This window comes from Lagopus leucura, unplaced genomic scaffold (genome assembly GCF_019238085.1).
Source record: "Lagopus leucura isolate 7727_CA_CO unplaced genomic scaffold, USGS_WTPT01 Super-Scaffold_73, whole genome shotgun sequence".
Taxonomy (NCBI): Eukaryota; Metazoa; Chordata; class Aves; order Galliformes; family Phasianidae; genus Lagopus; species Lagopus leucura.
Window position 1 is genome coordinate 98,939,179 of NW_024962252.1, and position 22,709 is coordinate 98,961,887.

General features: G+C 42.9%; 1 protein-coding gene and 1 long non-coding RNA gene across 2 annotated transcripts; both read right to left on the reverse strand.

Annotated features, from left to right (window-relative positions):
- Positions 1-485: 485 nt before the first annotated feature.
- On the reverse strand, positions 486-6,013 carry LOC122194312. The gene is made up of 3 exons (XR_006183098.1): positions 5,946-6,013; positions 1,520-1,626; positions 486-605 (listed from the first exon to the last, which is right to left on the reverse strand). It is a non-coding gene; the product is annotated as an uncharacterized LOC122194312 (long non-coding RNA).
- A 4,112-nt stretch (positions 6,014-10,125) lies between these two features.
- Positions 10,126-22,534, reverse strand: CRNKL1 (crooked neck pre-mRNA splicing factor 1). The gene is made up of 14 exons (XM_042893516.1): positions 22,440-22,534; positions 21,537-21,689; positions 19,716-19,807; positions 19,450-19,608; positions 18,912-19,078; positions 17,909-18,087; positions 17,116-17,286; positions 16,698-16,889; positions 15,757-15,816; positions 14,679-14,759; positions 12,733-12,972; positions 12,228-12,329; positions 11,357-11,605; positions 10,126-10,946 (listed from the first exon to the last, which is right to left on the reverse strand). Exons 1-14 carry the CDS (start codon positions 22,485-22,487, stop codon positions 10,779-10,781), a joined length of 2,061 nt encoding a protein of 686 aa, XP_042749450.1. The 5' UTR covers positions 22,488-22,534; the 3' UTR covers positions 10,126-10,778.
- Between the last annotated feature and the right edge of the window lie 175 nt (positions 22,535-22,709).

Here is a 22,709-nt window from a genome sequence, read left to right on the forward strand (position 1 = left end):
CCTGAAACGCCATCAGAGACATTGTATGAAGAGGCTTTAAGTGAAGCAATAGAGAAGTTAAAATACTAGATCTGGGTTTTAGTCATATTTTGGAGAGAAATCACTCTTGGTTGCTGAGTTACAAGAAGTCTTTAACATATAAATGATAGGTATCTAGAATTCATTAAATTCTATAATCAAAATCCAACTACCATTTCCAATGCAAATTAGTTATTGTAGAATCCTACAATTGCATGAGTTGGAAGGGATCCCTAAAGGCCATCCAGCCCAACCCTCTGCATGGAACAGGGACACCCACAGCTCCAGCAGTGCTCAGTGCCCCATCCAGCCTGACCTTGGCTGTGTACAGGGATGGGGCACCTCCACCTCTCTGGGCAGCCTGTGCCACTGCCTCAGCACGCAGTTGCATCTCTGTCTCGAGAAGATGCTCTCTCACTGTAGCACAGTCCCTCCCAAGGGGCACTGAGTTCTCACCTGCTTCTTGCATTGTACCAAGCATGTGCACAGTGCCTTCCAGGACAGATGAGGACATCCCAGGGCAGATATATTCGTTGCTTTCATTCTTCTCGTCTCTCCCATCACCACATCCAGATCCAAAATATGGTCTAAAATAGAATTCAATTCATTTCTTTTTGAACAGTGATGGAACAAATGGGCCCATGGAGATCAGTTCAGCTTTCTATTACTGTGCACGCATTAAACATTAAAGCTTCTATACTCCTTCCCCTAGCAGAAGTATTTAAAATGCACAGAACATTTCCAATTTGAATTCCATAACTATCCATAATGCTTTCAGATGTGCTTTTTTTTTTCTTTTTCTTTTTTCTTTTCTTCAGTTGTCACCTGGGCACTTCCCCAAGCAGCTTCCTAAATCTCATCTCTATTTTTTGTCTGGTTGCTTCTCCAACCAACAAATTCCACCTCCTCAGGTTTACTCTCAAGAGGAGAAACGAGAAGTGCCCTGACACAAGTACTGAGACACTATCTCAGCAATGTTGATATCAGGCTTCACTAAGAGATCAGGGCAGCCTGATACCTTGAGCTCCCACCCCTGTAACTCCCAGTTTCACCATTTCTTACTCTGCTCTTTTGTGGTGTCAGCAGCACACATTCACAGACCAGAGATTAGACCAAGCATTATCTCTACAACAGATCTCCCCCCAAAGCCCATATTCTCAGGCAGAGCTCCCAGCAAGACTCATTCTTGTTTCCACAGCAGAATGCTGCTTTCCAAGACCAGCGGTTGCAAAAGTTTCTTCATTCTATTTTGCTAGATGTTGCATCACTAGAGACACAACAGTTAGGACAACATCTGTAGGCCCTTTCTCTGCCCATGAAAACCTGCGTATTTACCAATGTTATTGAAATGAATACACCCAGCTTCAAAAAAGAGGAGTATCTAAAAATTTTCTTTCAGCTTAGGGCTGGAAATGATAGCAATGATTGCCACTGCTCTGTTAACAAAAGTCATTCTGGTTTCTGTATCACAACCAAGAGTGAAGAGAAATACTTGACCTACCCACGCTCTGAAAGGCTGTAACACGTGTTCCATTGAATTTGTCCACACAGATGTTTCACATTCAGCAAATTTGCTCACATCCCCACAAAGAGACCCATTTTTGTTTCCTGCAAAAAGAAAAAAAACATTGTCAGGATGAATCCTACAGCCCTGCTGCTAAGCCCCTATTATCCCCCTAAAGGAGTATAATCACTGTCATCAACTGCAAATGGAATTGGAGCACCTCTGTGCTGACCCCTCATCATTCTGTGCCTTTAGATTCTTCCATCTCTTCAGCAATTTGCAATCCGTGGCTTTGTTTTGCCTCTCAGGAAAAACTTTGTGCAACAGAATTACCAAAAAGACACTTGGGCAGCTCAGATAAATGTTCCCTGGTCTTTGTTTTTTGTTTTTTTTTTTTAATTATCCCATTCACTTACTAAAAAACACAGTTTCACTTTCAAATAACTTAATTAAGTAAGGCTGAAATAGTTGACATTGCTGTTTCCTAAGGTTTCACAAATCTTTGGGATATTCTACCTCTATAGATTTTATTGCATAAAGAAAGATTTCCTGGATTAATGTGGGAAGTGATGCACTGTGCTACGCAGCACAGTGGTTACCAAAAAAACCCCTCCATTCTGGTTATTTGGATGTTGCAGTTATGACACATCACTGAGGAACTGTAAGGATCAGATCACCAGTTATAGCCTTCCCTATCGCTATTCCCATGTGAGGTTGGTCTGGAAGACACCCAGACAGCTCCAATGGGGACATTCTTCCTCCTGGCTCACAAGGCGCCAGGGGTGGCCTCCAGCAGGAGTCTGGTGTAGAACCACACAATCAGTGAGGCTGGGAAAGACTACCATCAACCCATCCCCACCAAGCCATGTCAAACCTGGGACACAGAACACTGCCTTGAACATGTTCTTCAAGCCCTAGGAAGAACAAAGCTTACAGAGGAAAGGAAGAGACTGAAGCACAGTCAGGTGCTCACAGGAGACAGGGAATTCAAGCAAGAGAAAGATCAGGCTGAAGACATCCCATGCTAAGGCTGCGAGGGTACAGAAAACAGGAGCACTTGTGATGGATGCCACGCTTTCAGAGGGGTAGGACATAAGAAAAAGTTACAGAATGGAATTTGGAGGTATAGGAAAACCAACTTCCAAACAAAATACCTTGTCTATTTAAGGCAACAGAACTTCTAGCCACACACTGTTTACAGACTGTTGATTTATGCAGCCTTAATTTCAATGCGTTTGAACCTCAGATGCTTCAGTCATATGCTCCTTGTTAGCAAGGTTAGCCTGCATGCTGATAAGCATCAATTCTTTATTTATAACTTTACCAATTACCCTTCGGAAGGTTTGAAGGCAATTCTGATAATAAGGACAATTTCCATTATTTTTCAAACTTCTGTTTTCATTTTTTTCCATGGAGGGACTTAGCAATTTTTGCTCAAAGCTGCAGTTACAGTTCCCAGTCCTTTGGTGGGATTTGAGCATAGAGAATTACAAAAAAAAGGCAGTATCAGTAGGCATAGCTGCTCATTGCCTTGTCTGGTTGTGGCCACAGCTGCCTGCAGGGCATTGCCTGGGGCTGTGCGTGCTCTAAGCGCTCGTTGCCTCAGTGGGGATGCATGCCTTGCTGGCTGCCTCCTCCTCTTCACCAAACACTGCTCTGAAGGAAGCAAGCCCTCTGGTGAGCAGCCCCTCGCCTTTCCACTCATGCAATGCACAGCTGGGGCTTGAGGAAGAGTATTTTCTGTATGCTGTCCTCAGCTTCATCCTGCTTTTGAGCTCTAGCAGGAGTAGATTCAGTCACCATTAATAAAACACAGCCTACGAGTATATACAGACATTTATCTTCCTTCAAGAGCTGTGTTTTATTGACTGATTGTATCTACACAAGTGGAACGAAAGCACAAATACTATAAATCCCTCAAAGAACCATCTCCTAATGAAAATGGGTAAAAGGCAATTTCAGGAAAGATAACTTGCAGAATTAAGAGCCAGGAAATAAAAAGCAGGCTGAAATGTTAGCAATTCCCTGGCTTTCAGGTGCTGATACAGAACCATAGAATCACTAAGGTTGGAAAAGAGCATTAAGATCATCCACAGCCCAAACACCAACCCATCCTCACCATCTCTGGACACGCTCCAGGCCATCAGTGTCTTTTTGGTAGTGAGGGTCCCAGCACTGAGCACAGCACTTGAGGCACAGCCTCACCAGTGTCAGCATATGCCACAGGGGAGCATGTTCCAGCAGCAGCCATAGTTCTTAGTCTCTCTGAAATGAGCAGTTCCACGTGTGGGACTCTCTGTAAATAGTTGCTACAGAATAAAACCAGTGTAATTCCCAAAGTCCCCCTCGCCTTCGGCTTCTCTGCCAAGCAAGCGAAGAGCCAATTGCCCTTCCCCCATATGAATTTGCTGCTAGGCATTCCTTCTACTCAATAACTTGGTTTTTGAAGCGTTTAAAGACATTTCATACCCCAAACACCCATAGCCCCTGCCACGTTCAGCTAAATGTGAAGGACAAAGGGGATTGCACACTCATGGAGCATCTCCCCTCTTCTCACTGCCAGAGACATCTTGCAGGAATGTTTCTTTTCCACAGCCTGGTGATAAATCTTAGCAGGTCAGGTAAGAGCCAGTAGGGTGCTTTGCTTTCATATCTTAAACTATGTCCTGCAGTTCTTCAGAGATGAAGTAAACAGACATAAAACAAGCACTCTAAAATATTGTAACACCTATTCCAGAACACAAATCCCAGAGACAGAGGCTACCAAAATCAAACAGCTGAGCAGAGAACACTTGAGACTCGTGTGAGAAGAACACCTTGCTCATGCAACCAGGAGCTGTAACCCTGCAAGGCATGGCAGCAGAGCAGCATGGGACTGGTCTGAACGCAGCCAGGGGGTCAAGAAGCTGCTGAATACAACCCCAAATTATTAAGCACGGCTTTGCATCCGACGTTCATCTGTCATATCGTTTCTCCAGTCAGCAGAGATGGGAGGACAGGGAGAAGACCCCCACCCTGAGCGGGCTGCGAGCCTCTTAAATTCCAGCTGGAAGCTGCTGTGCCACCCAAACCAGCATTTCACATGGACTGAAGTTACCATGGAAACAGTGTCCTATATAGGTCATTCAGTCCCTCCCCAGGCCCCCCGCTGCAGCTTGAGATCCTGCTCAGCCCAGCGTTAGAGCAGCTTGCGATGCTGCTCGAGGTGACTCACGTCTGCAGCAGCTCCGTGTGCTGCACACAGTGCAGATGTGGGCTGCAAAGGTACCCGAGGTGACTTCTTAAAGAACAACTCACTCACAGCTGGGCTGTGCAACATTACCACCATTAATGCTTTTTCTCAGCAATAATCCTCGATGTACGGAATCATAACATTGTTTAGGTAGGAAAGACCACAAAGATCATCGAGCCCAACCATCAACACAGCCTTACAGTGCCCACATCCTTCAGTGCCACATCCCCGTGGCTCTGGGACTCCCCCAGGTGACCCCACTGGTCCCTGGGCAGCTGTGCCACTGCCTCACTGCTCTTTGGGAGAAGGAATTGTTCCTAACAGCCAGCCTGAACCTCCCCTGGCACAACGTGAGGCCATTACCTCATGCTCTATCAAGTGCGACAAATTGCATCTCTCCACGTGGGCACAAGTGGGGATGGGTTCAGGGTTGGACTTGGTGATCTTGGTGGTCTTTTCTACCCTTGATAATTCTATGAACCTGTGTAGGAGAACCTACTTGGAGAGGATATGGCCTCCACCAAGGAGTTTCCAGCTCAGGCAAAACTTAATTCTTTGCTTGAAATGATCCCATCAAGTGCCTTCCAAACAAGGAAAGACAGCAAGCCCATAAAGCAAGAAATAAAACAAAATCCTAATAGAATAATCAAATTATCCTTCCTATATATGAGGAGAGAAAGGAGGAAGAACAAGATTATTTCTATTTTTAAATACTTGTGAAGAGCTCAGATGCTACAGTGGCCATGACAGTGGTAAGGAAATGGCTGGCAGCTGGCTCAGCAAGGCAGCTATAAATAATACATTACATCTCCAGATCTGTAGTTAATTTTCCAATATGTATGTTCCAACTAGGCTGGACATTCTGTTCTTTCACATATATGTATTAATTATATAATGACATATAGCATGTTAGCATCAGCTACGTGTTTATATAATACAGCTATAGGTATTTTTTATATGTGTATCCCCAAAGCCCTCCCGGCTTTTTCTGGATATGCACTTTGCAATGAGCGAAGTCGTTCTCCACGCTCTGAGCAGGTGTCATTTATCATTAGAACTACAGCATCATCAAACCAACGGCTGGCTGGTGCTCGTGAAAGATCCTCTGCAGCTGTCACGAACTCAGTGGCTGTTAAACACGACCTCCTCCACCTCCACAGGCCACCCCGTGCTACCCAGTGTGTCCCTTACCTCAAACAGCCCTGTCCTGCAAGCCAGGATCCTCTTCTGTGACTCCCTTGAGCTTTGCTTCAGCACTAAGATGGTTGGCCAATCCAGGACCCTTGGCTGCATTAGTTTTAGAAGATGCGCTGTTTGAAAGGCTTTTCAAAGGAACATGGACCTCTGTGAAGTCATTCCTACAAAGTCACCTTGTGCAGCGTGCTGTCCAATGTGGCTTATAGCCGTGTATAATCTGGCATGGGAAAAACAACAGCCAGTTTTACCATAAAAGTCCCAGAATTTGAATGCAAAGCTTCCCTCTGCAACCTAATTGCTTTTTAGAGATGTGTCATAGCCCCATAAAAAAATCACTTATGCATCTGTTCCGACTGCCCAGCAGTAATTTATTCCTACTTAGTGTCCAGAACCCAACTGTGAAGTACCACTTACTGAAACTGTAATTGGGCTAGGGGCAGTTCTTCAACATCATTTGCAGCTAGGCAATTCTTTTTCTGAGGACAGGCTTTTTGAAGACTCAGTATCACCAAACTGCACCCTTGCAAAAAGAAAAGCTGAAGTCAGAAAGCGATCACAAAGAATGCATTTTAAAATTGTCCTTGATGTACATGGAGTCAAGTGGCCCAACAGCAACACAAAAGCCATTTTGAAAAATTTAAAAGGTACACAGGGGTATGGCTAATGTTTTAATAACATTTCTCCAACCTTCTTAATTGATGACATATCCAAAACTGGGCTCCACCAGCATCGCAGCATTCATGGAATGAACACAGAACCAGACTCTTCAGTAGCACTGGGGGTATCACAGGCTCGGCTTCATGAGGCAGTCGCTCTTTCTGCAGCTCCTGTGCAGGGCTGGTCTTTGTGATCGTAGAAGTTTGTGGATTCTTTCTCAACATGGACTATGAGCATTTCACAGCTTTGATTTCCTGATCTTTCAAAAATATCTCTGACATGGTGGGCATCAGCTCCCTGAGACAAACCACCAAGCCAGAATGGCACTGTCATGGAGAACGTGGTGGGGAAGAATAGGGACAGGCACCTGCTGATGTGTTTCCTCTCTGTTAAACTCAAACATCATCAACAGCCCACGGAAGCAGCTGTGTCTTGCTGTGGAAAGGGGACAGTTTTAATACATATGGGGGAAGCATCTCCACACTGGGGTCATTGCCCAAGAGCACTACAGGACACAGATGCTCCTGTACGAAAAATGAAGCACGACAGCATTCTTCAGGGAGAAGGCAGATGACATTATAGCCTCTATCAGAGCCTTCATTTCTTGATGCGTGCTGTAATTTAGTTCACCATCACTTTCTGACATGTGTTACAGCAGCTCTGTCCTCATTTTCCAAGTGCAGCACAGGACACAGGAGCCTGCTGAGGGACAGAGACATCCTTTACAGGATGGCTGCACAGCCAAGGAGGCTGTGGATGCCTCATTGCTGCAGGCACCCAACACCAGGCTGGATGTGGCTCTGGGCAGCCTGGCCTGGTGGTCAGTGACCCTGCACATAGCAGGGGGTTGGAACTAGATGAGTATTGTGGTCCTTTTGAACCCAGGCCATTCTATGATTCTGTGATCCTCAAGTAGGGAAAGAGGGCCAGAGGCAACAGCTGGAATCCTAATGCCAAGTGTGGGTAAAATGTTGAGCAGTGCACTTATGTTTCTTCAGGTCTCAGAGACGTAGGAGAAGTCAGGAAGCTCAGGACAACAGGAAGCACTCACAAGACAATCCATATAGATAAAAGAAAGATTTCTGTACCTGATCTCCAAGAAAGATGTCAGTGAACACTGTTTCTCCCCAGAGGCTGAGTAGAACGAGACCCAAAGGCAGAGTTCCCTGTGGCCAAGGACAGGCAGAGCTGCAGCACCAGCAGCATTCAGCCTTGCCAGCTTTACATTCCTCCATCACCTCAGAAGTAATTAAGTCAGGAGAGGTGTCACAGACTGTTATAACCAAGTCTTTCAGCCAGACATGGAGTTTACATGAAGGGAAGAACATCACAGAACAATTACTAACAAAGCCTGCAAGAAGTTCAGAGATGTACCCAATCATCCCTGTGTTTACACGCAGTGTCAAACAAACACACGCTTTGAGAATGGCAGTGTTTAGCTGCTCTTATGTTATAAGATACACTGTGTCTAGCTTGTTATGGAATAAAAACCTCCTGTTGGCTTTTTGGAAGATAAGCTTGCAACATGGATGAGCAGGGAGAGGAAGGAAGTGGCTGTCTGGAAGTCCACTCACCCACATGGTCCCATCGCTGCAATCACTGCAAATGTCTGGCACAACTCCTCACACAGCTCCTTACAGCTCTTCCGTGGCTAGGACAGGTAAAATCAGATCCCAAAGACTTGGAATGAGGGCAGGTTAAGGTGGAATAGTGCTGGAAGGCATAAGGTGAGGAGATGGAGAAATGGAAGGGTTTGAAGATGCCACTTCCACCTCTCACTTGCTTCTCTGCCCAAGTCCACAGCGTACCTCTGGGAAGTCACAGCAGGGGAGAGCAGAACAGGGAAATCAAATGTGAGCCTTTCTAACTAGAAATATCCCCTGATCTCTCTACACTAGCACAAGGATCATTTTGCTACTGTTTTGGTCCAGTGTTCTTCATTCAACACCTGACTTTAAGCTGAAAGCAAAAGCCACTCCAGCTTTCAGCTAAGTCAGCTCAAGACTAGTAAAGAAAAAGTAAAGAAAAAGCCTGAGGTAAGATCTGCACAACAGGAGCTTATCCAGGTGGTTGGCATTTCAGACTTCACCTATTATTCCTGCACATGCATCGTAAAGCCCGAAGCGCTCTAGGAGTTGCTCTATGGATCCTCTCCCCCCTGCTCTCTTTTGATGTATACACATTTTTTCTGCCAGCATTCTCTTTCAAAAGCAGCAATTCACAATTTTAAGGAAAAACTGCTGCAGAAAAGCTGTTTTTTTAGCTGTTCTCATTAGACCTCAAGCACGATTCAAGTGATCTGAGCCATCCAAAAGCCTCAGAACATACAGAATTCCCAATACTTTCCAGCCTCTGCAAGAACAAAGACTGAAACTTGCACACAAACAGAAGACTGCAGACAAAGCATCTCTGCTGCCACCTGGTGCCCAGCACGCCCAGCCAGCCCCAGGAAGGCAAGGGCTGCACTTGGCTGCTGGGATGTGGCAGGACCACAGCAGCTGTCTCTGAGTGAAAGAATTAAAAACCAAAATGCTTGCAAAATTTAAGCCCAGAAGGCATAGGAAGCCATACAAATTAAGCTAAAATTCAGATAAATCAGATTTTTATCTTGTACGTCAACATGATTTGATCAGCCGTCACGAACAATCAGCGCTGTTACCAGGCAAGCTTTTAGAAAGCTAAGGAAAAACTGGTGCAAACATACAGCAGACTTCAGCATCACACCATCAGTTGCACTGCAGCTATCAAGGGAAACAAATAAAACAACAAAATTCACATAAAATAATCAGGCTTTAAGAGAGAATGCATAAACTTATACGGCTGCTCAGAAAACACAAATTTGATTTTTAATTCAGAAGAGTAAAGATTAACAAATAACCCAAGGACAAAACTCCTCAACAAACAACTTTTTTGTTCTGTGTCAGCCAGCTAAGTAGTAAGACCAATAAACATGGGACAAAACAGGGATAGAAGGCCTGGAAACCAGATTAAGGAGAGGATTGCACAGATAGAACTTGCCCTGCAGGCAGTTCAGACAGGCACCCAGTCCAACGAACGACCCAAGAGAACTGAAAGAGCTCTCCCACAACTCCATTCTCTTGGTGCTCCCATGATTGTGGGCATACACCCAGCAAATGCACTCTTCTGCCTTCATTTGGAGGTTTCTTATTCCCACCATGCCTTCCCTTGCTCGATGCATTCACCCCACTGCTTCTCCACTTAACCCCAGCCATACCAGCTGCTTCCTCTTCCATTCCTCACCAGAATGGTCAGCCTGCAGGTAAATATGCTCGCTCTTTCCCCTCCCTTGTGCTCCTGACCACCACCCAGAGCCATGCGGTCCTGCATGACTTTTCTGGCTCTCTCCTGGCAGCAGCTGCAGTGGAACAAGAGCATTTTTTTTGTTACAATGGGAAAAAAAGAGGAAAAATAAAGAACGTATGAATGAGAAAATCTGAATGAGAAAACTTCCCCTCGATGTTTTTTGCCCTATGAAGTACAAAAAGCAAAACAAGAAGCCTGTTTACACTTCTGCTTTATTCCCCAATAGATTGTTTGCTATAAAATATGGTGCCAATATATTCAAATAGTAAAATATAGACAAACTGTGTGGTACCAATCTCTGCACATCTGTCTTTCGTGGGTTAGTTTCAGTGTATTCAGCTTCTATTCTTGTCCATCCTGACCAGATTTCTGAGGTTTGTTACTTTGGTTGGAAGTTGGAAACAAAAACCAGTTGACTGCAACTTGTTCAACTGTCCTCATGAACAACACATATCTTACAGGATTACTGGAAAAATATCAATCAGGAATGGTTGAGGACATCTTTCTCATTGAAGAAAGTAGACCTGTTGTGTTGACATATTAACATCCCTAAGTACTACTGCGAAGCTTTCCAGAAGCCTTACAACAGATGGTCTTGCCCTAAAAACAAGAGCTGCCATCCACTTCTCACAGTTCTCAGACCACTGGTATGGATTCCAGGCTGTGTGACATTTCCTTTCAGTTGATGGCAATCAAGAGTCTATTAAAAAGAATCACCTCCAACATGGTGCTGTTTCTCAAACCAAAAGGTGCCTTAAGTCAAAAATAGCCCTTCAAGAATGTTTACTCCTCACCATTGAAAATAGCATACAACACCCAAGAAAAGGAGCAGGGCAAGGCAACACCTTAAGACTGGCTCTCATCAATGTCTTTGTCTGGATCCATTTCTGCAGCTTCACTCTCCTGTTGCTGTTTCTTCCAGAGTTTAGCCATAGCAAGTAGTTTGAGATTAGGCTGATTGGCAGTATCTTCTGGGAAAATATAATCATAATATTCCTCCCAGCCAGCATCAGACTACAGGGAGAAAAAAAGAACACCACAAAGCAGGTTTAATTTGCATGTTAATGTTAGCTATTAGCAGGTTTTTCTAATAAGCATAGAAATGAGATAAAATTAAAATCAATATTTGTCAGGACACCCATAGCAGCTAAAACCAACAAGCTGAATGGGTGCAACACAGTAATAAAAGTTTAGTCTAAAACTACCTTGAGCACTGGTATTTCATTCTGAATCAACTGCCCACCTGCCCCACCGAAGGGCAAGGAACTCAGCAGGATGTGTCTTCTGCTAATACTTTCCTTCAGTTACAGAAGTAATAGCAGTACACAGTTACAGCACCCATCACAGCCAGTTTTGAGCTCCAGACCCCAGTGGAGAGCCACCAAGGTTTCAGAAAGATTACTTGCATATTTTTTTCTTCTTACCCCATCTTCAGCCTGCAGTTTTCTCCTCTTCTTTATTTTTTCAGGCATAAGTTTTTCTATCCTCTCTTTAGTGCTATCAGTTCCAAACTCCTCTTCAAAGGTCTTCCAAGATTCCAGAAGCATGACTCTCTCCTCTTTCTCCTCACAGTTCCTCATTGCCTTATTAGCCTCTTCGTAAATCTGCCGGCACCTCGACAAGCTCTCCTCTTTCCCTGCAGATAGCTCAAACTGTGCAAAGCTGATCCATACCTGTGTTGGAAACAATCAAAAACCAAGCTGAAACTTCCACCCTGAACAGGTGAGTGATAAAATGATAAAAGAAAACAAAGCAGCTAAAAAAAAAAAATAACCACAAACCAACCAAAAGCATGCTTTTATAAGCTAATACCTAGAAAATTCACGTTTGTTTCAAGGATGTGAGATTTGCCTCATTTTAAGAGGAAAGAATATTTCTGTAGCAACCTCAACAAATTTCTACTGCTTGTTTTGGGTTATGATAGACCTGTCTGAACTTAGTCAAATCACAGCATCGAATTACACTGGAACAATAATCACAATGAGTATTTGCAATATTTTAGCAAATTAAATCCCAAAGCTGCTCAGCAAGAAGAGGGCTGCTTTGCAAAGCTTCTACAAAGCTTTCCTTTCTTAAATATGACACAGCTGTTGTTACACAGAAGTTAAAAATGCCTGCATTACTAAAAGGTCAAAAACATGGGACTGAACTCTGGTTTTCAGTCAATTCCACAAAGTCATAGAATCATAGTCTGCAAGTAGAGCCTAACAGTTAGGCAATCAAAGCAGTCAAATCTTTCCACCCAGCAGGGATCCAAATCAAGCCCTGTTCTGTGTTCTGGGTACCCATCCATACCTTGACATGTTGCGTGCGCTGAAGCAACCTGCGGTAAAGGTTTCTTGTTTTCTCATACTCTTCTTGCTCTATTTCAAAGTCAATGTAGGATTTCCAAAGCACCTGTAAAACAGAAGTCCCTCCATACGTTCACAGCCTCCAGCAGCTCTGTGTTCAACACTGTGCCAAAGAAGTTCTTTAACAGAGGAGTGCAGATAAATATGAACTTTGTAAAAATGAACTTCAGATACCCAAGTATTAATTAAGACCAAGTCACATGAAATCCTGTCCACATAATCCATTTAGCTTATACTTGGAAGCGGGCATCTCCTGCCACATTTTATCATGGGTTTTATAGCCCTGCGTATCCTGCTAAGGAACAGATGCTCAATTAATGAGACAGATTAGGCCACTGTTGTGAGCAGATCTGTTAGGGCTGTTAGATTATTGACATTTTAATTAGTCAAACAAAGTAACAAATACCTGAAAATTACGATAAGATGTGAAATACACCTTCCCCCCTTACCTCTGGCATGTCCAGTCGAGGTTGGCTAATAGCCAGTTCATAAATGGCACGGGCTCTATCGATATCACCAAGAATGGTCTCTAGTTCAGCAAATTTAATCCACGACGTGCAGTTTTCTGGTGCAAACTCCAGGAATTTCTCATACAGCTTTCGACAACGATCAAATTCTCGCAACTGTAACTCCAGTTCAATATAACCCTTGAAAAGTTTGTTTTTCGGACATTTACCTATGGATGTTCCCTGTTAAGAAACAAGAAAACCACAAGCCACTTAAAGATCTTGCAAAAGAAACAAAAGCCAACACTACTTCTAAATAACTTTGTTGTTCAATATTTGAACTAAAATGCTATTTTGAGTAGAGTTTGGACCACCATGAAATCCAATCGATGTCTGCATATGAGGAAAGCATCCATAAAGCATCAACAAGAACTGTGAAGCAGAAAACTTTCTAACTTGTTTTACTTTTAAATAACAATAATTTCTCATGAGGTATCAGCTGGGACTCACCATGGCTCAACAAACACACACTTCATCTTGCATCAGAAGATGAAGAAAACACACTAGCAGTCTGTACCAGCCTTCCAGTTGAGGAGTTACCAAACATGATGTTAAACAAAGTCAAAAGAAACCGCCTCCTGGAGCATTATCCACACTGCCTGCTTGCTGATTTACAGTAAAGGATGGACAGAGAAGAATATGAAAAACAAATGCTGCTGCTTTGATACACTTCAGCATCTGAAGAAAACTACCTGTCCTCAGCCACAAGTGCCAAACCAGGGGAAAGCTATTCATGATTTCTGATTTGGGAAGCTTTCAAAGTAATAGTTAAGACTGGGCACATCTGCAATAGGGAATACTAGAATCATTTAGATTTGAAGAGATGTCTAAGATCACCAAGGTAACCTAGCTTTCCTCTTCCGCATGATGACAGCACACTGCCTAGATACCCCTCCTCAGGAACGAAGCTGGAGGTGGTTCAGAGCAAACAAAAGCAAGGTAACTTCCTGCCAAATCTAGGTCCAATTCACAGAAGGACTATGGCTTCATCTACAAAATCTAGTTTCAAAAATAATTCAAAGTAACACACTACAAAAAACTGCCAAATTAAACAACAATAGAAAAAAGACCAGCAAAAGACAAGTCTAAAATAAACTGAAGGAGCTATTTCAACAGAGACCAAAGTAGCCTTTCTAGAATGGAAATCAAATCAAGCTAGAACTACAGCATGTTTCAAGACAGATGGGTTGCCTTCTCCTGCAGGGAGATTTTAAGATTTCTCATTTAATCCCTCTGCTTTGCTTTTTTTCTGGGCAAAGGCAGGAGTCCAGCTCAACAAACACAGCTTTACTAGCATGTTGGAGGGTAAACTTAGTCCGCTGCTGTCACTCAGCTTATTCAGAGTATCTGAACTGCAGGGAAACAATTTCTGGTGCCAAAACACATTTCATCATTCTCTGACATGGCAGGGAAATTTGTACAGAACCTCCTGCACCTGCACAAAGCCCCCCATGATTGCTTCTATCAACAATCAAGTAGCTGGGACTCAAATGTTATTAAGTGTGAATGTCTAAGAATCAAAAACTCCTATTTATTCAGGTTTTTAAAAAGCAACTGCAAATACAGGTATCATTTAAACAAACCTGCAGTAATTAGAATGCTTTTAAGTGCACTAAGCTGATTTGTACTCTTGTATTTAGATGCACCTTTTGCCAGCAGAAACAGGAAAGCTGCATTCATCTCAGTCTGCGGCTAATTCATCATACCAAGCTATACTGCTTCTTAAATCATACATGACAGTAAATGCTGGTCCCTGCAGATTTCTAGGAAGCTTTATTTAAGTGGATTAAAAACAGCAATTTACAAAGGACGATTTTTAAGACCTTTTAATGCTATTCCCTAGTTAATATTAGTTAGGGAAATCAATTACAGAATTAACCAAAGCTTACCAAAGCTCTTCTAGCAAGTGGAAGATTTTTCTGTCTTATTTCAAACTGTGCATACAGCAGCCATATTTTGGCAAATGTAAACTGAAAGAAAAAAGAACAACGTGATGCATGGGTTGGAAGCTCAGTAAATAATTTTGCATGTGTTCTTTACAAAATATCACTATCCACATATGAACTCACATTATCAATATTGCAGTTAGCTGTGTTTGACTTCAGTGTTTTTCTGTTGGAAAAGTGAGAATTTGTGACCCAAAGCAACCTCTACATCAAGAAAGATACATCTACATAATTTACTCCCCTATAGAAGCAAAATAAAAACAGCAAGGACAGAAATCTTCTCAAGCAAATAAAGTATTTTACCAATCAACTGATTGGCTGACTCCATCAGCTATGGGGGATATACACCCTCACAACAGTTTATGAAATGCACCTTCCTCAGTGGGCACCATGCAATCAACTACAAAGTTACTATAAAAGGCAGCAACCTTCCGTAAAATTGAGTAACTAATATTTTATAGAGACTACAGGCAACGAGGCTGAGAACAGCTAGGAAAGGATCAGCCTTTCTAAGAAGGAAAACAAACAAGGGAAAGAAGAGAGAAGATGTTCTCTACTATTAAACAGTACTAAATTATTCTCTGTGTAGGTAGTGTTTCAGCTTTTTATAGCACTCCTGGTGACTTGGAAATGCTGATCAAACACTGGTTTCATGTCTATACAAGGAAATCTGACGTTGATGCGTGGCCTGCTGTTTCCCATTGACTACGCAAATTGCAGTTCTCTAATTCCTCAGCTTACAGGGAAAATACAACCAATTTCAGAAGATCAACTTTGCGAAAGTAGAAGAGAGCCCCCATAAATCTTGGATAAGCAACTCCCTTGCTTGTGAGCAGCTATGCAATAATGCATCAGCAGCTTTTTGGAGAGGCCTCTGCATCTCAGCCTTGCAGCCCTCCCTGCGCTTAACTAAAGACAATTTAAGGGGCTTCTGAACCAGTGATTTGAGAGAGAAATTAAGGAATCTGGATCTTACAGTTTACAGTATGAGCCCTTATATGAATTGCTGGAGGAGCCATACCTTCTTGTGTGGAAGGAGCTCAATACAGGCCTGATAAACTTGCCTGGTTCGCTCTGGATCCTGAAAGAAAAGGCAAAATTCAACAAAAAGTCAAGTTCTTCATTCACTACTCAGATTACACTACAGTAATGACACCATTTTCAATTGCACAACGATTGTCAAACCTGAGAACAGTATTTTTTTAAGTACAGGAGTTTAGAATCATGTTTGCCTAAAACTATGTATGTATGCATGTGTATGCACAATTCAAAGATGGTAAATTCTGAGGGTCAATGATGGTCTTTTTTGAAGAAAAAAAAAAAACCTCATTAAGAATGAGCCAATAAAACCATCAGTGCTGTCAGTTAGGGCAAAAAAAGGTTTCTTTTCTTTTCCAGGACACTGAACAGCTATAATGAACTATGACTTTATGACATCAAATGCAGCTGTGTGACAGGACTGGTAACACCACAGACAAAGCCTCAGAAGGTAACTGTACCAAGAACTTGACTGCTTCACAGAACAGCTTCACCAATAGTTCTGTTATGCTACTTGTACTGCTGCTGTATTTGTAATACTGTGATACCTAACTGATAAAAACCAGAAGAAATACCTACACTATTTATTATATATCATTTGTACCAGTATTGGCACAAGTTCAGGCAACAGTCTGGAAAAGGAAATTCAGATGGAGCCAGAAAGAGCTGGTTTTGCTTTTATCAGTCAGTTTCTACATGCACTGGGGCAAAACAAATGCTCTTCTCCTCATACAAGGGAAGGACTATTTCACACAAATTGAACTGTATTATAGGGGGGAAAATGCTGAAATAGCAAACCCTGTGGCTAATGACATAAAACAAATCAGATTGTTGTTGCTGCTCTCAGATCTCTACAGGTACCTGTAGCTACTTTGTGTAAGAAAAGCACTTCAGAAAGAAAAAAAGCGAGTTCTTCCTACTTGCCTTTGCCTCCAGCTCTTCATATAAGGCATAGTTAATCCAAAGATAGATGTATCTCTTCCAGTATCTCTTCTCTTGGATTGGGGGAACATTAGCAATGGCTCTTTCATACACTTCTCGGACAGTCTCTGCATCAGCATCACTTTCAACTAACCTCAAATAGTCAAACCACGCATCATAATTATGTGGATTTGCCTTCCAGAAAGATTGGAGTAGAGAAATGGGAAAGAAACTTAATTAATTGCTAATTACAAAACTTTTTCCTTTATTTAGTTTTTATTCAGAATTTCCCCTTTAGAACTAGTCACTGCAACACCAGCAAAAACTGCCTCAAGTATGCTTAAGCTAGAGCTTTGGAAGGGAGGTGGGTTAAAGTGTCTTCACTTCCACGATGAGCCCAGAGAACATTTGTAAAACGTACCTTCACTTCCTCTTCATACTGGAATCTTCTCTTGCTGACAATGATGTCTTCAATACCCCTTCTGTCTCCAAACTTCTTCTCAAAGATGGTGTAATTTTTGAAGAGATTCTGGGCATCCTGTTTTGGAATTCTATCCAAGGCATACTTGTAGATCACCCTTACTCTTTCAAACTGAAAATATTAAATATTACTTGAGTTGTATTTGGAATGCAACTACTGTCTCATAATGTATGTTTTAGTATCTCACTGATCTTTTACAGTGCTTAATGCAAATGATCTTTTTAGGACAGGACTAACACAGATCTCCCTGGAGGGTAACACTGAAGAGAAACAAAGAAGAAAAATCTGTTAATACCAAAATTTACTATCACTTACTCACTTACAGGTTTGGAATAATTAAAGTATTTTAATGAGTCTGTAGTTTGGGGTTTACTGAATGCTCTAAATTGCTTAATTGCAAAATTATGGCTAATAGAGCTTTTATTTTGTATTATGCATGCAACTGATCTACAGTCTCATGTAGTCACGTGTAGGACACGTATGAGCTTGAATGGCACTACTCTGAGCCTTGGGAGATCTGGCACTTATTTTTCTTAGAACATATTTCCTCAAGGTCACCAAAAGCCAAATGTAAGCTAAGCAAAAGATTGATTCCTTAACTCAGACTACATAAGACCACAATGCTGTTGGAAAACACAAGTATTGAAGTGCATGTTAAGGGACCTTGAGTTTGACACTGAGGAAGAAATCTTATGGAGGCGGTTAGTATCAGCCTGATGTAAGAAAACCTTACTTCTTTCTGGTTCTCTTCAAACTTGGCAAAAGCCACATACAAGTGCTCATCCATATGCTCCTCTCCAAAGAACTCCACTGCCCGCTCGTATACTTTCCTTGCATGAGCAAAATAACAGTGCTTCTCTTCAAAGCGGGCATACTTGATCCAGTTTTTCACATCAGGATGGACAATAACGAGTAGAGCTTTGTTAAAGAAACAGTAGGAGTTGAATTGAATCTCTCAAATCGCATCCTTCCCAGTGAGCACAGACAAAACAACTCCTAAGAACGACACATGCAAGTAACACAACTGGGAAGGAGACATTAAGCACCTCCTGCCATGCAAAGGTACCACGTTGAGTACTGTGATGTATAATCAAAGAATAGTAGGATGTTATAATCACAAAATAAACAAGACAGTCAGGCAAAGCAGACTATGATAACAAAAGAGAATAAATAGAAAGCTTACCCCCTATCCTGGGCTCACCCACAAAACACCAGCAGAGCCAATCTCCAGCAGAGCTCCTTCCCCACTGGCAGCCAGCTCTTAAATAGGTCTAGGAGGGATGGAGCCAGGCTCCCCCCCTTCCGGCAGCACGGGTGAATTGCCTTCAGCTGTGCTCCTCTGGCTGACTCATGGCTCACCTCAGGTGATCAATCAGAGGTTCAGGCTGGCAACTCAGCAGTTCCCATACATGTGAACCCAAATTTTAATAAAAGGAATAGAAGTCAGGCAAGAGTCAGGCAGAAGGCTAGGAAGGAGAAAACTGGAACAAATTATGCCTACAAAATAATCTAGAGGCAGGGGTGCTGCTAAGTGCTCCCTGTTGTAGCAGGATCCGTACATTTAACTGCATTTGGAGACACCTGTTTAAACACATGTTTAAGACCTACTGCTGGCTCTCAGTATGGTGGCTCACTCCCAGCACATCACAGTCAAAAGGAGCTGGTGTAGAGTAGGGACAAAAGGAAGAGTTCACACCTCAGTTTGGCTAGGAGTCCCAATGCACTAAAAAGGATATATCTTTCATATATGGTACGTGCCCTATCCACCTCCTTGTATCTCAGCTCAAAGTTAATATAGGAATGCCAAGCTTGCTCCTCTGGTTGCCATTCCATCCAGCGTTCAAACACCTGACGTGATCCAGCAACGTTCCCCAGCATCTCTTCCATGTAAGTGTACTTATACCTTAGAAAACAAGATCTAGTGTTTACAAGCACTTAGTAAATACAAATTACAATGATTTTTCAAGTGCTTAATAAGAGCATCACTGGCACTTCTACCATGTATTTCCCAGAATATGCTCCAGAAATGCCTGTAGATACTGCTGTGACTGGCAGCATGCACATACACAAACATCCTTCTCTGCAACAGCCTTCTCATCCCGTAACTACACAACCTTTCAAAAATTAAGCTTCTACATTCTTGGGAATCAGCCTAAAGATCTGCAGAACGAGAATACAATACACTTCTAGTGATAGAGATATACAAATGTAGAGATATAAAAATGACCAATCCTCTCTGGGGTAAAAGCAATGCTCCATTCTCTGTAAACATACCAGAATTGGTTCACCCTGGGGAGGGTGGTAATAGCTCGATCCCAAATGTTTCGGGCATGATTAACCTGGCGGTTCTTCATTTCCATTTCTGCATATTTCAGCCAAAGGGTGACATTTCTGTAGTCTACATCTAAAGCACGCTCGTAAATGGAACGGGCCCTGGAAAGAGAAGCTGTGCTTATTAACGTGCCTCCAAAACACTGACAGCGTTTGTCAGCCTGTGTCTTAAGAGGTTTATAAGAGATCTACAGCCAGAACACAGTTACCTCTGTATTTCTTTTAAGCTTTCTTCCCATTGCGCGTACTTTATCCAGTTGCTGATAACAGTTCTGTTTTTTCTTATGTTATCTTCGAAAGTCTGAGGAGAAAGTTATTTCTGTAAGTACAAACATCCTCGGTGCAGACTAATCTTCACATAAACAATTTACAGGCTATTAGAAGAATTATGTGTTACATGCTGTAGTAACAATAGCTACTCAATACAACACTTTCTAAAAACTGCATAGCAGAGCAGCTAGAAATGTTGACTGCCATACAGATAAGGACTACATTCGAGTTTCTGCAAGTGGATACCTGGAATACTAATGGGATAATGTATAATCAAAGAATATCAGGATGTCATAATCACAAAAAAAATCCAAGAGAGTCAGGCAAAGCATACTATGATAACAAAAGAGAATAAATAGAAGGCTTACCCCTATCCTGGGCTCACCCACAAAACACCAGCAGAGCCAATCTCCAGCAGAGCTCCTTCCCCACTGGCAGCCAGCTCTTCAATAGGTCTAGGAGGGGTGCAGCCAGGCTCCACCCTTCCAGCAGCATGGGTGAATTGCCTTCACCTGTGCTCCTCTGGCTGACTCACAGCTCGCCTCAGGTGATCAATCAGAGGTTCAGGCCATGGCTCAGCAGTTCCCATACAGATAATAACCAACTATACTAAAACTACTTTCTTATTTACAATTTTTTTCCAGTCTCCTGATTAACTGTTTCAATAGCAATAGCTGAAAAGATGGAATCTAATCATTGTACAATCCTGAATATATCAGTATGCACCAGCATGAGTTTACTCTGACGTGTTTGCAACATTCTATGGTTTTCTTTAATCTTATGATTATTCCCTGGATTTAATATTCTGGCATCAAATGTCCAAGGCAATTTTCACTGTTCAGTGCAATGGTGACAGTATCTCCAGTGTTGCATTTGGCTGTCAGGATCAATACTAACAATACATAAATCACAGTCAAATATGGTTTAACAAAGGTAACACGCAGTGGCTTGCCATCCATACAAGAGATTACTGCCATCCATACAAGAGATTAAAAAAAAAACCTTAAGAACAACAATAACAACCTTTCTTTAGATATTGGCTGTATCTGAAAAATAACTGAGTAATTCTAGTTGAAAACATTTCAAGTTCACCATTAAGAATACACTTGCTTTACTTTCTTTTGATCTACGACAGAAATTATTGAAGAAAAATGCAGAAGAAAACTGTAGTTAAGTTTGTACAAAGCAGCTCTTATTTAAAGAAAGGAAAATATAAATATCTATCTGAAATCTCACAGGTAGAATGTTTTGGATTTTTTTTCTAGACAATCACCAAACCATAAACACATCTAGTGTAGAAATTTTTTCTAATGTGTGCCCCACAAAGCATAACAACAAGGACAGAAATAACATTTGCAAAAGTAGTATGGTTCTATGCCTTTTTAATTGTAAACAGTTGAGATGGAAAAACTACCAGCATCAACAAAGACTGCTGATGTTATGTCATACTGGCACGATATCAGTGGTGAATAAGAAAGTGCATATAAATCATGCATGTAATTACCTCTGCAATGCCCCAAACATATTGAATGCAGAGATCTGATATCATGTGTATTACCAAGTTTTGTTAAACAACATACTTTTATAACTTGCTTTTTGCATGAAAGTATCACATTTTCTATGAAAAGTGTGGGTTTTTTAAGAATTATTAACCTAAAAACTGAGCAAGTAATAACACAAAGAACATCTTGTTTATATTAGAAAATATCGGATTTTAGCACTTTATAGAAGGGTAAAACTTGTTTTTTTTTCCCCTTTACCTTCCTTTTCCGTAGCTTATAGTCATTTAGCTCTTCAACATCTGTGATCTTCTGCTGAGGAGGTGGTGGAAGAAGCTCAAGCTCTCTCTCCTTCGCTTCTCTTAAAAGCTGCTCTGCTGTGATCTGAACTTCTGCAGGCGCTTTGTTTTTCACCTGTAAAGCAAGGGCATTTGGTTTGCTTTCCGTTTTCAACGCAAAACTAAAAAACCCATCAGGATGAGTTTGGTCCAGCGGCTTCCCACGTGAAGCATCTACTGAAAAATGACTTGGAGGCTCCTGAGAGAAAGGACGGGCACCACAGTAACTGCCCAGTAACAGTGAGATCAGCATCAGGAGATCAGGAAGCTCACTGAGAATCATAGAATCGTTAAGATTGGAAATAAACAGTAAGATCAACACGCTTAACCACCAACCCATCCCCACTGTTCCCACTGCCCACGTCCCTCAGTGCCACATCCCACGGCTCTGGGACTCCTCCAGGTGACCCCACCGCTCCCTGGGCAGCTGTGTCAGTGCAGAATCACTTCTGGAGAAGGAATTGTTCCTAGCAGCCAACCCGAACCTCCCCTGGCACAACGTGAGGCCATCCCCTCTCGTCCTATGGCCGTTCCCTGCCAGCAGAGGCCGACCCCGCCTCACACAGCCTCCTTTCAGGTGGTTGCAGCTCCACGAGGTCTGCCCTGAGCCTCCTCTTCTGCAGACCGAACAGCCCCGGTTCCCTCAGCCGCTCCCCATCACACTTGTGCTCCAGACCCCTCACTGAGAGCCGCCCCACCAGGCCGCTCCAAGACCCAGCGAAGCGCAGGGCCCAGGGCAGACACCCGCTCCAGCCACACACCCCGCCTCGCCCTCACACAACCCCGCAGCACCCACACAGCGGCCACAACCGCCACCGCCGCCCACCTTGGCCACTTTGGGGATGCGCTGCTTGCCAGCCGCCGTAGACGCCATCTTGTCGTCTCTCCGCTCCGGCTCCGCCCAGCGACCTGTGACCTCACGTAGCGCCGGCGCGCGCGGTTGCCGTAGTAACGGCAGCGCGTCCCGGTAGCGGCGGTGCCGAGCGGGGCCGAGCGGGGCCGAGCGCAGCTGAGCGCCGTCTGTCGCCGCTCCGCGTTGCCGGGTAACGGAACGGTGAGTGCCGGGCGCGGCCTGCAGACCCTCAGGCTCCTCTTT

Coding starts and splice junctions, on each gene's coding strand:
- CRNKL1 (XM_042893516.1), bottom strand. CDS start 22,487: ATGGCGTCTACGGCGGCTGGCAAGCAGCGCATCCCCAAAGTGGCCAAG. Junction 21,690..22,439: donor GCATCCCCAAAGTGGCCAAG/GTGGGCGGCGGT, acceptor CTTGCTTTACAG/GTGAAAAACAAAGCGCCTGC. Junction 12,330..12,732: donor CTCGACTGGACATGCCAGAG/GTAAGGGGGGAA, acceptor TCTGTTTTACAG/GTGCTTTGGAAATCCTACAT.